This window comes from Megachile rotundata, chromosome 1, assembly GCF_050947335.1.
Source record: "Megachile rotundata isolate GNS110a chromosome 1, iyMegRotu1, whole genome shotgun sequence".
Taxonomy (NCBI): domain Eukaryota; kingdom Metazoa; phylum Arthropoda; class Insecta; order Hymenoptera; family Megachilidae; genus Megachile; species Megachile rotundata.
In genome coordinates this window covers 5,952,096-5,968,837 of record NC_134983.1, presented here as the reverse complement: position 1 = coordinate 5,968,837, position 16,742 = coordinate 5,952,096, and the positions used below count along the sequence as shown (strand labels likewise).

At 27.1% G+C, this 16,742-nt stretch overlaps 3 protein-coding genes across 7 annotated transcripts in view; 1 reads left to right on the top strand and 2 right to left on the bottom strand.

Annotated features, from left to right (window-relative positions):
- Positions 1-1,652: 1,652 nt before the first annotated feature.
- Positions 1,653-6,057, bottom strand: morgue (modifier of rpr and grim, ubiquitously expressed). Its single transcript, XM_012279515.2, has 5 exons — positions 5,374-6,057; positions 4,356-4,481; positions 2,870-3,909; positions 2,417-2,588; positions 1,653-2,104 (listed from the first exon to the last, which is right to left on the bottom strand). The coding sequence occupies exons 1-5, from the start codon at positions 5,518-5,520 to the stop codon at positions 1,988-1,990; spliced, it is 1,602 nt and encodes a 533-aa protein (XP_012134905.1). The 5' UTR covers positions 5,521-6,057; the 3' UTR covers positions 1,653-1,987.
- A 235-nt stretch (positions 6,058-6,292) lies between these two features.
- REPTOR (repressed by TOR) lies at positions 6,293-15,617 on the top strand. 4 transcript variants are annotated; one of them, XM_012279519.2, is made up of 8 exons: positions 6,293-6,950; positions 7,055-7,233; positions 7,309-7,687; positions 7,986-8,045; positions 8,129-8,542; positions 8,661-9,155; positions 9,471-9,593; positions 10,017-15,617. In XM_012279519.2, the coding sequence occupies exons 2-8, from the start codon at positions 7,105-7,107 to the stop codon at positions 10,109-10,111; spliced, it is 1,695 nt and encodes a 564-aa protein (XP_012134909.1). In that variant the 5' UTR covers positions 6,293-6,950; positions 7,055-7,104; the 3' UTR covers positions 10,112-15,617. The 4 variants fall into 4 exon arrangements, with proteins under 4 accessions (XP_012134909.1, XP_012134907.1, XP_012134906.1 ...); XM_012279517.2 differs by having other exon boundaries at positions 7,101-7,687; XM_012279516.2 differs by having other exon boundaries at positions 7,055-7,687.
- The window catches only part of Mcm7 (minichromosome maintenance 7), a 4,340-nt gene continuing 2,692 nt past the window's right edge, over positions 15,095-16,742 (bottom strand). For both annotated transcript variants that reach the window (XM_012279521.2, XM_003700639.3), the window contains exons 8-11: positions 16,509-16,722; positions 15,947-16,424; positions 15,726-15,877; positions 15,095-15,641 (exon numbers count right to left, since the gene is read on the bottom strand). In XM_012279521.2, coding sequence (XP_012134911.1) covers positions 15,226-15,641; positions 15,726-15,877; positions 15,947-16,424; positions 16,509-16,722 — 1,260 coding nt within the window. In that variant the 3' untranslated portion in view covers positions 15,095-15,225. The remainder of the gene's footprint in view (positions 15,642-15,725; positions 15,878-15,946; positions 16,425-16,508; positions 16,723-16,742) is intronic.

Here is a 16,742-nt window from a genome sequence, read left to right as displayed (position 1 = left end):
GGCACCCATAAAGAAAAACTAGATGAAACTGAATTAGCTGTAGAAAATTTTGGAAAAGAATTAACAGAACTGATAAGTAAGGAAAATATTGATGAAGAAAATATATACAATTTGGAAGAAACACGTTTAATGTGGAAAGCCCTTCCTCAAAAATTGTTAGATCAAGATGAGGAACAAATGAAAGATAAGAAAAAAAATTACATCACTATTGCATATTGTGCAAATGCCACTGGCACACATAAACTACCGTTACTTGTAATTAATAAGTATCCTAATCCAAGAGCTTTAAAACATTGTAAACACCTTCTACCAGTAATATATAAAAGTGAAAGTAACAATGAATTAGATGAAACTATTTTTAAAGATTGGTATATCAATCATTTTAAATCCAGTGTGAGACAACACTTACTGCAAAAGCAGGAAGAGAAGAAAGTGCTATTACTAGTTGACAATTTTAAAAGGCATATGCTTCCAAAAGAAGCACAAGATGATTTTCAGTTTAAATTAATGTTTTTACCATCTTATGCATCTTCAACTATTCAGTCAATGGAGCAAGGCATAAGTGAAAAACTTAAAAAGTTGTTTCGATATAAATTACTACAACGAGTGTCAAAATTTGATGGTGGAATTCGACAGTTTTATGCTGATTATGATATAAAAGATTGTATTGACTTGATTTTTGAATCATGGAACGATATAACAGTAGCAAACATTAAAACTTCATGGAACAAACTTCTAAATCAATCATCTTTGGATGAGAATAGTGAACAACAGGATTTCAGAATCAAAATGGAAGAAATTTCTTCTACAGAAATAGCAGAATGGTTTTCAGAATGTGAAGAAGCAGAAGCAACCATTGAAGAAACTACAGAACAATCCTGTTGTCCCATAGAAGAAGAGGAAATTTACCGCATGTTTCACAATTTAACAAATTGGGCTGAAATGGAACCTGAATTTGTTAAATTATACACAAAAGTTTTAGTAAATTATTATAATAAAAAGTAACAAAAAGAAAAATATATCTAATAAAATTAGAATTTTTTATGAAATATTTTTTCTGTTTTTCACATGTCGTATTTTTTGTACATACACAGGGTATTCAGTGGAGAGAAAATATAGTTGGACTTTCCCACAACTTTCCTTGATAATTTCTAATCCTTTTAACTGAAAATTAGAAAAATATATATAGTTATGTTTGACAACATTTTCAGTTATATTTGAAATATTTTTTTATTATTACTAATAAGTCATAAAAAATAAGAAAAATATAATTTATATATTTTTAGTGTCGCGCGATTTATTAAAAGTGGTATTGGTTTTCGTTTGCCTATGTTGAGTCGATATACTTATAGCAAGTCATTTATGAAAGCGAAAGTTTTACATCAAATTGCAAACATGAATCGTAATCTTATATTTCATGAATTATCGATTCTTTTAACATTATACCGCAATACACGACAAATATACTTCAAAGTCCAATTTTGTTTTTGTAAATATGTTAATAAAATATGAACGTGTCTTTCAAAAAAAGTAAAAAACTTTTATCGTCAAATTAGTATTGTTTTACCAATAATTGAACTTGTATCGAGTATAATACATTATTTATTTAAAGTATAATTAAGAGATTTAAAAACATTAAAGAAAAGAAAAAGTACATTTGTATATAGATTCATTTTTATTTGTCGTAAATAACGTTAGAAGACTGTGTATGTTGTAAGTTATTTTTACATAGCACATTAAATGTAGCATGATTAAATCACATTAATATCACTATCTTATTTAACAACGGTTTCATGTAGAATTATATAAAAGATAATAATATATTATAATTCTGTTTATCCAATTGTATCTACTTTGCAGTTACTTACGATATAAACAAATTAATTTACTGCTACAAAGCTTAATAGTTACCGAGTTTCTTCGAATAAATATTAACTAAAAAAAGAATAATACATGTGCATGTACGAAACAGTTTATTTGGAGTTCTTTATGACGGCGTCACAACATCATGCATAGCATATCTCCATGTCCATGCCCTGGCGATTTCATCGAATCTTTCACGATCGTTCAAGTACATTTCACCCAACTCTGGCTCCATACAAACCTGTTATATACATCTATTATTAGTATTATTAACTACTTCATCATAAAGCATTTATAAACTTTTCAATAGTAGAATTTAAAATATACATAATGAAATAGGATCCATTAATATCCCCTTGCTAAAAATTAATGAAAATAATTTTTTACATTTAATTTCTGATATTTTAATATTATGTTAAATATAGAACTGTAAATATTAAAATTTAGAACGTTAATTTCTACAAAAACAGCAAATTTTGGAATATCTATAAGTCTCTGCTTTTGTACTCTTAAAAGTTAAGCACAATGAACAATAATCTGTTACAGTATTTACCTGACAATATGGATCCGTAAGTAAGCTTTGAACACTAATTAACACTTTTGAAATTGTTAATGCCAATGACCAATTATGATGTATTGAGTCTATACCAACATCACCATGTCTAGAAACGTTTGGATGAAGTATTTTGGTAAGAAACCTTACTATTGGTGGATACAAGGGATAACTGTAAATATTAAAAAAAATTTTAAATACCTTTTTAGAAATGAAAAATATATTATAATCCATTTCCCATATTTTAAAGTTCAAATAGAAATGGAAAAGTGAATGTTTCTCAATTTTTGGAAAACTACAGCAGTCATATATATTACACCAAAATAGAAATACAAAAGATTCTGTTGTTATCCTCATAGGTTCTCAAAAACAAAACTTCAAGATTTCATGCAATTTAGCTTGAATATTCTATAACTGTAATACATTTAATGAAAAAAATATTTGTATACATACCTGCATGGTACTTGTAAATAAAGGTAAAATAAGCCTCCTTCATATGGACTTCCTACAGGTCCAGTTATAGTAGCCTGCCAGTGGCAACACATCTGATCTAAAGGAGTTGCCTCAATACCTTCAGGAGGATCTCTTCTTAAACTTTTTAATTCGCTATGAAGTCGAGTTCTTCTCCAAGAATTTTCTTGGATTCTCGGAGATCGCGATCTTAAACAAGTTTGTGCCAAACATGTCCTGCAAGGTGCTGAGGAAGCCAAAAAATCGTATACTTTGTACCAATTTTTAACAGATCCAATAGGTTTGTATAAAGGCCATCGTAGTTTAACATTTTGCTGCCACTGTTGCGATGTTACATGTGTTGATAATAAACCACACCATCTGCGGCAAACATTTGCAGCTGACCAAAGACTAACATCATCTAAATGGGAAAAAACAACTAACAGCACTTCTGGTGGTAACCTTTCTACTAAGCTTGGTTCAGAAACAGATTCATGTTCAACATGTTTATAGTTCGTTAACATTTCTAATCGTTCAGATAAACTATATGATCTTGAAGGTTCGCCTACATCATCATGTGCTTTGTAATTCCATTGGCAATGCTGATAATTTTCTAATTCTTTAACTCTCTGAAATGGAACTATGCTGTGCAGCTTCCTTTCTGCTATGCATTGAGAATTCTCAAGAGTAGAAACTTTTTCTTTACAGGTTTCATTGTGAGTTTCATTATTTCCATTTACCATACTTTGTACATTACCAGAGTGTGTATCATGTACAAGGGGCACATTTTGAGAAATAGTTGCTATACTTTTAGAGTTATATGGATTTATACCATAGTGTACTTTCTGTGTTGCTGAAATATTGTCATTTTGCATATGAATACGTTGAGATGTATGAGAGTTAGGATTAGAAATATTTGATATGTTTGGTACATTTGAATTTGCATTTTGTGGAGAATTTTGTTGCTGCTGACTGGCTCTTCTTTCATGGTTATAATAGAGTTCTGTTGGTTCATCATTTCCTGAATCTTCATCATCTGTTTTCTAGATTTTAAAAATATTATATTAATTATACATTTACACAACTGAGCATACATTCTGTTTCATTGAATTTCACTTATTGAAATAAAATTTTGATTACTTAAACCTTGTTTGTATTATTAAAAAATGACACTTTGATACATAAATTTAAAGAAAGAAAAAATAACCACTAATATAAATATTATACCACTTTAGAAAATAGCAATGATAACAATATAGAAATAGTGGATGTTGTTACAAAGTTATTGTTTTTTTAACTTGTGAATAGTAATTTACATAAATCATTAGTAAGCGAAGACATACATTTTCTATGAAATGAATGAAACGATTTAAAAATATTAAAACAACAATTTGTTTAAAATAATGGTTACATAAATTATCTGAATAAATGAAATTCTATGATATGCATACACATGTATATACATATGTATAAAAATAAAGCAGCATACTTCACTGAAAATGGGAACTTGTAAAAGACCAACATCATTCGGAAATAAAAATGCGTGACATGTTGCGCAAACAGGTTCTTCAAAACATGGTCCATAATATCCATTACAGAAACAACAAGCTACTGTCTGAAACAAATACAAATATTTAAAGATTACGAGGATACTGCATAAAATCATTTTTACAAGTTAACATAGAAAAATTAAATCAAACTATAAATATGTTATTGGATTTTTAAGATTTATTCTTGTTTTGGAATATGTAATATTGTTATGATTACATTATTACATATTTATTTAATCTTTTATTGTGTTTTATTAACAAAAAGAAACAGAACTATTAAAGCGATCCTTAAAATTCAACATTTAAAGCACTTGACATCTTAATATTTTATTTTTTATTCCGTGATGCAGAATTAATTAAAATTTTATTATATTTCATAATATTTTAAGGGCTACTATTTGCTTACTAATATTTTAAATGACATGCACAAAACAATATTTTTTGTTATTATTCAAACAATTGTGACAGAGATTAAGAAATTAACTGTATTAGCCTAATGGTATTCTTTCTAAGGTGGACTTTTGTAAATGTAAATTGGATATTTTTAACTATAGATGACAAATGAACTCATCGCTCGTGTAAAAGGCATATAAACCTTTTATAATGCAAATACAGAAAAAGTTTTACTTTCTATTATTTCATTATTTATTATTAGATGTGCAAAAGAACAACTACACAGTTAGCAAGTTAAAAGTTATTAAACAACAAGCTTGTTTTATAATAATATTTCAATATTAAATAAAAATATTTAAAACTCATAATATGTTGAAAAGAAAATTGCATTCTGTTTCTTTGACTAGTTTATAGTTATCCTTAATATTTAACTTAGAAGAAGAAATACCATATCACTCATTAATGTGATTGCATTAATAAAATGTTACCTAAAGAAATAAAAAAAAATATTTTTTTATTAAATCAGTACAATTTTACTAATAAAATAACGATGTAATATCTTACCGAAAACTGAAATTCAGGGCAAGGAATATCCTCAATGGGTTCTGTGAATTCATCTTCTAAATTCAGATTTAAGTTATAAGCACCACTTTGATGTACTTTTTCTCTATTTACGAGTGATGAACCACCGATTACTTTGTCACCAGCCATGTTAATATTGTAATAAATGCTACACTCTTTCGTATATAAGAATACACTAGATTATTTGGTTTATCTATACGTATAATTTATTTTCATCATATGCACTTTTATTTTAGCAATTACTGATGCATGCGCATTTAAAAGCAACATTGAATATTACTATTATGCTTTAACAGAACTTGTACACTTGTACTGATACACACAATTTTCGTACGATCATAGTTACTTTCAATACCTTCTATAGGTAGAAAGCAATCGAATAATAATTCTTGATAAATGTCTTGAATATATCGAATGCACTGAATACCCAAATTAATTAGAATAATTGAAATTGAAATTGGTAGAAAAAGTAATTTTCGCGTAATACAAATTTTGTTTGCAAGACCTTTTTAGAAAAAGATATCTAAATTCTGTTATATATCACACTTGATATTATACAATTACATTTATTTATATTTTTCCACATTATATATAATGTGTGTGTTAGATGTATACATATATAGTATAATAATGTTTGACGTGTATATGTAAATAATGGATATTGTTTCTTATTTTCTCCTCTCCATTTTCATTCTCTATTTTATTAGTTTTTTTTACCATTTTTAAATGTTTGTTTCTAAATTTCAGTTTTTATAACAAATATTGTATTTCATTTCAATAAATTTCTAACTTATCTGTAACAATTACCAGAATATTATTTATTATTGACAGAGTTTGCACTATTAGATAAATTAGTCGTTTTATCATATTTTAATTGTTACCAAATTCACGAATCACAAATAACCGACAAATAAAAGGTTTATTCGTGATTGGTTGAATATTTTCATTGGTTGGGTACTCGACTTTTGTCATGTGATCATTCCCTATTTATGTTAATATCAGTGATATTGTCTCGAAATCTTGTGGCAAAACAATAACAAACTGTGTTTTACGATTGGATCGTATGAATTTTTTGGTGCGTAGGTAAAGAGAGCGGTGCAGGAGTAGATTCCAACGTTTATTGCTTCTGTATAATATATTCTTCTTACACGTGCAAAGAAACTCGGATTTGTCAAAAATTAACTTCGGAAAATTTCACGAGACAATGTCCTCGTCTAAGAAAGACATTTGCTGACGAAAGTCATGGTTATTTCATCTGAGGGTATTGAGTGTACTATGTAAACGTGTAGATTTCGATCAGCAATCTGTAATAGCACGAAATATGCAAATGGATGAACCTTTGTTTTAAATTTCGTGCTTTGCTTTGTTTGAACTGTAAATTGAATGCCGTGAGCGTATACGGTTTTCAATCTTTGTTTTTGTCATACTTGACTTTAATTTTGGGTTAAAGATCGTGTATTCTATAATTATTCACAAATTCAGTATCCAGAATTTGATGTCATACATCATTGGTACTTTATACCATCACAGTAATTGATTTACTTACAGGAAAGAAACTGGTAAGTTTTTATATTGAATTTTAAGTAATTAAATTATTTTTTTTAAATTACATATTAATAAATGTAAATTTGTAACATAATTAATTTGAAAATTATATTCTTAGTTGGAAAATCTGGATATTCTAAAATATTTTTGGAAATTAAAATTAGCTCAATGGATGGAATAATAAAACAAGAACCAACTCAAGAAATGGGTCCATCTTCAGCATCGGTACCAATACCAGGGGGGCACAGAAATATTAGAGGCGTATACGACCAGTTTTCTCCATCTCCATTAGCTTCAGTATGGCCAAATAAATCAGAACACATAGAATCTCCTTTTAAAATGGATTCTGATCAGTTAGATGACTTTTTTAAGATGGAAAAATGGGAAGATGATGATATACTCCAAGTGGATAAAGCTGATCTTATTCAAGGACCTACGCTTGCTGAATTAAATGCGAATGATGATACTCTCCTTGGTGACTTAAATTTTGATGATTTACTCTTACCAGAAGAAAGAGTTCAACCATTTAAAATGGATGTTAACACGACTCAACCAGTTGGTCCATTATTTAATGATAATAGTGGTTTTGCTCCAAGTAGCTTTCCACAATCTGGATCACAATATCGTAATGTCTGTCTCCCTTATGCAAATGCACATGGATTTAATCTGAATATAAACATTAATGTTGCTGATAATTTGGAAACAATTAGTCCTAATGCTTATCCAAGTCCAGGAACCAGTAATATTGCAGGTTTATATATAATTTTATCTGTTTGTTTTATATTCACTATGTAACACTTTGAAATTGCATAATTTTTTATCAAGTTACCAGAAATCCAAAATTGAGATAGTTACAAATAAAATAATTTTTGAAAGTGTTAAATTCGTAACAGTTACACTTGACAGCTACATTTATTTATTATTTTATATTGTAGCTTAAATAAAAAATATATGTGGATTTCAGAATCAGAGTACATTAAATTCTCTTTGTAAAAAATATAAAAGCAACAATGTTCAGTTTTGCATTTATGATTTTCTTTTTTCTAAAGTTTTTGAAGTATGCCAACTTGCACTCTGGCTCTTGGGGTCCAGATATGTGACTATATTAAGTATAATATTTAATAATATATTGTAATTTATTAAACAAATTGATTTGACTTGGTAATAATGTTTTAAAATAATTCTTTTAAAGGAAGTTCAACGGCAAGTTCTTCAACATCTCCACATCTTATGAATAGGCCTAATGGGCAATCTGCTCTTCACGAATTGTTAATGAAGCGATGTGAAAATTCGTTCGATAATTCTACATGTAGACAAATAGACATTGGTTGTACAAATAATAAATCCAAGGTTTCTAGACTGTCAATGTCTGCACCAACCAGGACAATGGGATTAGAACAGATTTGGGCTCGTAGAGAACCAAGACCACATTTACTGAGTACTAGTAGTCTTGGAGTTGTTGAAGCAGGTTCAACAAGTAGTTTGAGTACTGGAGGTGCACTTAGTCCAGATCCACTTTATCACATTGATCATCTTAGTCATGATGAAGGTTATGAAGATAGTGATGATGACAGTGATCATTATGATGATTATAGCAGCGATAATGGTAATTTATTATCTATAAGTAAATTTTATATTTTATGTGATTTTTAATGTTATCTACTTTACTATGTTTTAAGGTAAAAAATAATTAAGAAATTAAAATGAAATATATGTTTCTATAGATACAGGTGGTAGTGATGGTGAAGATCAGAACAGTGGAAATAGAGTAGGAAGTGGAAGCGTAGATTCAAATAGAGAAAATAAACATAAAAAGGAACGATATTTTTGGCAATATAATGTTCAAGCAAAAGGACCGAAAGGACAAAGACTTGTTGCTAGAACGCGACTTGAAGACCCACATGTTTTAAATGAAGCCACAGATCCTGTTTTTAGTCCACATTGTGCACTTCGTGGAATCAAACATAGTGGAAAGGCACGAAAAGGGGATGGAAATGATCTTACACCGAATCCGCGCAAATTGTATAGTATTGGTCGTGAATTGGACAAACTGTCTCGTATTATCAATGATATGACACCAGTTTCAGAATTACCATTTACAGCAAGGCCTAAAACACGCAAAGAAAAAAATAAACTTGCTTCTCGAGCATGTCGGTTGAAGAAAAAAGCTCAGCATGAAGCGAATAAAATAAAACTACATGGTCTTGAACAAGAACACAGTTGAGTATTTACAGTTAGATTTTTATCTGAATAAATTAAGATTTTCTGGCTGCACTGATTAATGATAATAATAATTAAAAGGCGAACTTGTTTTATCTTAAGTATAAGGACTTATTAAGAAAAGAAACGAAAATATCGCGTTATAAGTATTTGCATAATTCCTTCTTATATGTTTGTTATTTTGAAGAATGTTAATATCGTTTATAATACATATATAATTCAAATAAGATGAAAAATATTTAAATTTAACAAATAAACGTAATATGATTATGTATTAAAGCATAATATTAAAATACAAACTGTTACTTTTGCAGGACGATTAATCCATGGTATTTCTCAGGCTAAACAAACACTTGCTGCAAAATTAACGGAACCTAATCCTGAAAATCAAGAAGAATTAACACGTCAAATGGAAAAGTGTTGTAAATTGGCCACCAGTTAGTATAATTCTATTTTTTAAAATAAATTTTTGTCTCTTTTCTTTTTTTAAATAAAGAAAACAACATATTTTAAATTGGAGCTGAGAAAAATATGATTTTTAAACAATTAAATGTAAATAATTATACAAAAAGTACTCAACATGAGAGCTGAGGAAAAAATTATATTAATCAGAAATTAATTAAATTGTAATTAATTAAATTCATAAAATTATAAACTTGTAACATTACTTTTTTGAATCAATTGTCTAAATGTAGAAAATTTTTACAAACAGAATTTGATAATATAACTCATTCAATTATCCTATATCTTTTAGATTTTAAACATAATTTATTAATTAATTTATATTAAATTGTTAAATAGTTTAAGTGTAAGTGTAATTGTAAAAACACATATCTTATCTTTTATGTTTCTTTTTACAGAAGTAAGAATAGCAAATCATTCGACGGAATTTGTCAACAAAGTATTGGATAAAGTACGCGCTGGTGTTCCTGATGGTGGTATTGATGATTTTTAATATGCCTGAATTTTTGCTAAAAAATATTCATACGTGCGCATATAAAGATGCGAGGAAGAAGCGGTGTGTTAATACGATATTATGTTTATTAAAAATCAAGAACAGAATATTTTATATGGAGATCGAGAACCAAGAATATGTAATGTGGACAAAGAACTGTTGAATTCTAAAAACATTTAGAAGATTTGAAAATAATTAACATGTAACAAATAATTAATAGTATCAGTACTATGCAATTTTAAATATTTACTTACAATTTATTACAAACTCCAATCGTTTGTAAACAGCTAGGAAGTAAGTAGACCTGCAGTTAAAATAAAACAAACAACATCATTTTATCTAATTATTTTTATATACTAAATTTTATATATATATATAAATTTTTGGTTCTCGATTTCAACTGTGATATTTCTATTGATTTAATTATTAATTAGTTTTTAGTAGAACTTGTACAGTTCACGCCAAAAAGAGATGTAAAAAAGGTTTCAGATCTTCAATGCACTATCTGCATTCGATTGTAACTGCATGTATCATCGATTCTCTCTCGCTAAAGCGCTGCATTCCTATTGCCCATTTCTTCTTTTTCTTTTTGTTTATCTTGTATATATCTTACGTGAATGTATGTGTACGGATGAGTGTTTGTTGTATATGTGTGCATATGTCTACATAAGATACAAAAAATGTACCAAATGTCGCAATATTTTTCCACATAACAGCAGAAACAGAAAAAAATAAAAGTAGTGAACTTACTCATATTCTAGTAATAGAATATGAAATATGGAGTGTTCCAAAATTAAACTATCAAACTCCACAAATAAAAATATGAAAGAAATATCGTATACACATAGATCTATAAATGTTTTATTATTTCAAAAAGATTTATTTATGGTTCCAATTTAAAATGTTTCAAAGTTCAGTGAGTATATCATTAATCCATCTTATCCATTATTACGATTTTCCAAATGTTCAAATTTTTATATTTCTTTCAATTTTTAAATCGAGGATTCTAGGAATTAGCTCATTGCAGTTCCCGCGAATGCATGTTACTTGCACATTTGTATGCTCTCGTGAATGCAGTTGTTCATTAATATTATAAAAAAAATATGTAGTGAAGTTTGTTTGTTTAATTTTGAAAAACTTTGTACAATAATTTTGAGGACGTACATAGTAAAGTCTTTATTGTTACTTTTTCTGTTTTCTTATTACATAAGTAACAATATGAAATTGCGTAATTTAAACAATTAATTACATTTTAACAAAAATTTAGAGGCATTATACGATATGAGATATTTAGAAAATTTTGTTTTAAATTTTTACCTTTCAATTGATATGCATTGTCTTTTTTCTATATACATTTAGATTTTAAATACTATAATTGGAAAACAATTAATTATGATTAGTATTCTTATGTTACTATAAAATAATTATACTAACAATAAGTATGATATTTTATAATTAGCGTATTACTTTCTAATCACGATAAGTATTTGTGTTCTATTATAAATCAGTGTTGCGAACGTGGGTGCATTAGATATTTTACTTATGTACATATGCACACTTCAGATTATCTTGTATATAAAACTTTATTTTTTTTATAATACATGTCATATTTGTTATATTCGCAATAAAAGTTATAAAATTATGCGCATACAAAAAAGTACTATTGAATGCAGTTCTTGTTAGTAGTTAAAATAACAGTTAATATTATCAAAAAGAAATTTCTATTTTTTTATTTAAAATCTACCAAGATATTATTTCAAATTGTTATTAATTAAGACGCAATATAGAAGTGATAAAATTGGTTAATGAAAATAATTTTGAAAGGGAATTTTATTTTCAGAAAGTTTATTTACTTTAAGTTATTTGTAAATATCGTATGGAACACAAACATAGTTTCTTACATTATCAGATTTGAATACCTTTTTTCACGTGTCGCACGTAATATATATAACTTATGAAAATACCAGATCGCTTATTATTTATAACAAGCTTCCATAATACTTCATACGAGTACTATACGTATATATTCGATTAAATTTACTTAATACTTTTTTGTAGCTTTTGATAATTTGTGTATGTGATTATTATATAATGTAAATTGTATAATGTAAAAGTTAATTACTATATCATTTAAAGTATTGTTTTAATGTTTTTGTATATTTTATCATACATATTAAGATGAAATGCTAAATGTGACAATTAAGTTTATTATTAACAAGTATATATTTCTGTAATATTTGAAATGGTAGTCCTTCCCAAAGAACTATATAAATTGTTTCGTTTTGGTATTAGAAAATCTTTATTATCCGTTTATGGTTGTAACTTAGAGAATACTTGCAACAAAATTAATGAAAATAATTAAAATTTAATTAAAATAGATATTTTTAAGGCTTTTATATAATCAATTAAAATTAATATTTTACAGATAGTTATATTTTGATGTGATGTTATTATCGTTTAAAGTAAATTCGTGAAAAATAACTATTATGTTATAAGCGTAAGTGAATGAATGTATGTATGTGTGTATGCGATTTTGTATATGAAATGATTTTATGCCATTTAGAATTTGCGTTAAAAGCTACATTTAATCATTATGAAAAGATCAAATTACAGGGCAGGGTATTTCGTTTAATAAGATGATTTAAAATTATTTCCGTTGTTCTTAGCGCTACAGACAAGTGCCTAAGAAAAGAAATATTTGATTTTAAAAGAGTAATTTATTATTATATTATGCGTGAAAAATCAATGCGATTGAAATTTTTAATGATATTTAAATTTAATATTTATAATGAAGTCATTATTATAGTTGTAGCAAAAGTAGAAAGTATATAATATATTCAAATCTCTATTTTTCGTTAATTGAAGAAAAATACAACTACTTATAGTAGCTTAAGTATGGTTAAAGCGTGTTTCACTCATTTAAAATTCTATGTTTAATCAAATTAAATTTGTTTCATTATTATCTTTAAATTTATATTTAAAACGATACGAAATCTGTTTTACAGTAATGCAGAGTTAATTACTTTCATGAAATAAGAACTATTTTTTTTTAAATAGTTTTTTTTTCTAAATACTAAAAGCAATGGATAAATTTTAAAGGATCGAGTTAAATGAAATAATTAGTACATTTTTGTAATTTTTTAAATTTTAAGTGCCTTTAAATCCTACAAACACTTGACATACGTTTAATATTTCAAGTTAAAAATCTCATCCATAAAATAATGGGCCACAAGTACAACACGTTTCTTTCTATGTACAGTAACATTTATAACATTTGATATTTTAAAAAATCGATTCCATTGTGGTATTGTAAACTTGGTAAATTATGTTTGATTATTAATATATTAAAATATAATGTTTTCTTTTTTTATGAGTTAATAAGCAAACATAATTTTCTATATATTCAAAGAAAAACTCAATTGTAACGTTATAAACGATATTTTGAGTTGTTAAATGGTTGTTTTTGAAGCAATGATGTTACATGAAAAGTTGTAAAAAATATCAGCTTTGTTATTCATCGCATCAATAGCCAACAAATTGCTGTTTTTCTTTTTCATTTCTTTTTTTTTTTTTATTATTATTATTATTTTTATTTTATTTTAGTAACGATAACTATAAAAGTATATTCATTTTTAAAGTACAACGAATAATAAAATTTGCTAAAGGAGATTGGTGTTTGTAATGTTTAGAAATGCGTTTTTATGAATATCTTTGGCTAATTTTATCTACCTCAATGCGAACCATTATACTAAGCGTAATGTCTAAAACAATATATTTATTTTGTTACATGATGTATATATATATCATGTATGTATATTTATGTGTATATACATGTATGATATATGTATATATAATAGTAGTATAAATCAGATAACCAAAACAAGCTATGTTTTATGTTAATAAAAGATAAAACAGAAAGAATAAGATTTAATTAATAACACGTTTTATACTACTCTTTTTCTACAGTATTCTTCGCTGCATATGTTAAAATGTAATAATATATTTTTTAATAGAAAATACATTTTTAATTATTGTATTTTATTCTTAATTGTAGACCTGAAAAGTGTAGAATAAAAAATGGAATAATGTATGTAGCGTATATACTGGCTTATATTGCTCAAACAGCTGATAATTAAAATTTATTGTGCTTTCTGTTTAAAATATCTTACAATCAAAATATTGTGGAATGATTTTTTATGTAATAGCAAATTAATTCAGGTACAATTACTAAGATATATATTTTTAATATTAAAAGAAATTTTAAATATAAAGAAAATGATCTCGTTTATTTAAAATACAACTGAAGAAACAAACAAGACAACAATATTATAATTATGTTGGATAAAATTACAAAATGATACCAGGATGTAATAGAGACTTCAATCAATATTGTACATCTATACATATACGACAGTATTTAGCGTTTTTAACATTTACTGACAGTATACACATGATAATCGCAAATTTCGAATTTATAAATTTAGGTATTTAAAGAATGTCATGACATTGTCGATTCAATTTTTGGTTTCAAAATTTGTTCATCATCATCAAAATCCCGAAAGTAGAGCTATAATTATTTTATTTCAAAACAAAATTTGGAGTCATATTTCTATATCTGAATTTTTAACAAGTGCCATACATAGGTTTATGATAATTATAAGAAATAATATGAGGAAATATAAGAAGCTGATATGCGAAAATTATAAGAATAGTATAATTGAAAACAGTTTACCTATGAGTTTCTAAATAAAATAATTCTATTACAATAGTTCATAATTTTATATTAACTTTATCTAGCATATCTTTTTTTATTGTTTATTAGATTCATTTTGTAATTTTGAGGGACTGTTTTTTCGTAAAATAGACAATGAAATATTCATTATCTCCATGAATATTGCATCATCGGTATATCCACTGATTCTTGGTGATTTCAAACGAACTTACGCAACACTTCAAAGAAATTTATGGAAATGCATAAAACAGTTATAGTAATATAGTAAAAAGTTTATTTTTAATAGCAGGTAAAAAATATATAAAACGATTTTAAAATTGATCAGAGTATAAAAAGTAATATTTTATACATTGTCATACTATATTCATATTTAATACAATATTTAAATAAATGTTATTTGTGTTCTTGTTTGATTCACTTGCCATACATTCAGCGCCTCGTATTCTTCGATACAATCGTTAATTTGGTCAGGTTTAAATCCTTTACTAGTACAGCGTTCTAATATCTCTGATACTTTAATAGTTTTCTTTTCGCCCGCTAGTTCTCTGATAAGATAAAAGATTCGGTTCATTGGATTTTGTTGTGCGTTTGACGTTAATGTCTCAGAATAGTTAATAGAATGTTTAGACATTTCTATTAATCTATTCGCCTCAATAATATCGTCCTTTTCAACAACATCTGATAATCTTAAACGAGCCAGAGCAGTTGATAAACGTAATAACGCCAATAAATTACGTGCAGATGTAAACGTTTTATCTTCGCTATTACGGGCGACTCTTCTCATCTCTACATAAGATTCTAAAAATAATAATAGTGAATATGTACCAATATATTAAAGAAAATCAAATTCCATATGTGAAAAATTATGACAAAATCCCTTACCAACTATATAGTCCGTTAAATCTTCAGGTATAACTGGTTGTTTCGTTTTACATAACGTAATATATTTTCTAATTAAATTCATATCTAATGCTTGCGATTCCGTAGGAGGTTGTATACTATGCTGATGAACGTAAGTTATATGTTGAGCCATTCTAAAAAGAGTATGCTAAGTTAATTATCACATTCTGCAAATACCAATATATATTTACGTAAATACTGACTTTAAATCATTATTACGATCCGCTCGATCTTGAATTAACCATAATAAATCAAATCGTGATAATAAAGCAGCAGGCAATTGAATATTTTGTTCAATTGTTCTTTTAGGATTATATCTGCCATAAGCAGGATTTGCAGCAGCTAATATTGAAACCCTTGCATTTAAACGAGTTGTGATGCCTGCTTTAGCGATTGATATAGTCTGCTGTTCCATCACTTCGTGAATAGCTGTTCGATCTGCATCTGCCATTTTATCAAATTCATCAATGCAACACACACCTTCATCTGCTAGTACTAGAGCTCCCCCTTCAAGCATCATTTGTCCAGTTAATGGATCTTTCATAACCGAAGCAGTTAAACCTACTCCAGAAGATCCTCTGCCAGTTGTATACTGAGATCGAGGCGCCAATCTTGTTATGAATGAAAGCAATTGCGATTTGGCAACTCCAGGATCACCCATTAAACAAATGTTGATATTACCTACAAACGATATATGTTTATTAATATTAAAAGCGAAAATAATTATCGCATTATATTATAATCATAACTAAATAAAAGATAAACCTCTAATTTTAATATCATCTTTTTGTTTATCTGTTCCACCAACTAGAAGTAATAATAGAGCTTTTTTAACGTCTTCAAGCCCATAAATTTCTGGAGCAATTGACTGAGCTAATCTGCCATAAAAATCATCTTCCATTAATATAGATAATTCTTCATCAGTCAATACAGTGGTACTGTCATCAGCAGTTTCAGAATTAGTAAGGCAAACAATTCTCTATATCATACAAGATACTT

Coding starts and splice junctions, on each gene's coding strand:
- morgue (XM_012279515.2), bottom strand. CDS start 5,520: ATGGCTGGTGACAAAGTAATCGGTGGTTCATCACTCGTAAATAGAGAA. Junction 4,482..5,373: donor GCCCTGAATTTCAGTTTTCG/GTAAGATATTAC, acceptor TATTTGTTTCAG/ACAGTAGCTTGTTGTTTCTG. Junction 3,910..4,355: donor AAGTTCCCATTTTCAGTGAA/GTATGCTGCTTT, acceptor TTTAAAATCTAG/AAAACAGATGATGAAGATTC.
- REPTOR (XM_012279517.2), top strand. CDS start 7,105: ATGGATGGAATAATAAAACAAGAACCAACTCAAGAAATGGGTCCATCT. Junction 8,543..8,660: donor TGATTATAGCAGCGATAATG/GTAATTTATTAT, acceptor ATGTTTCTATAG/ATACAGGTGGTAGTGATGGT. Junction 9,156..9,470: donor TGGTCTTGAACAAGAACACA/GTTGAGTATTTA, acceptor TTACTTTTGCAG/GACGATTAATCCATGGTATT.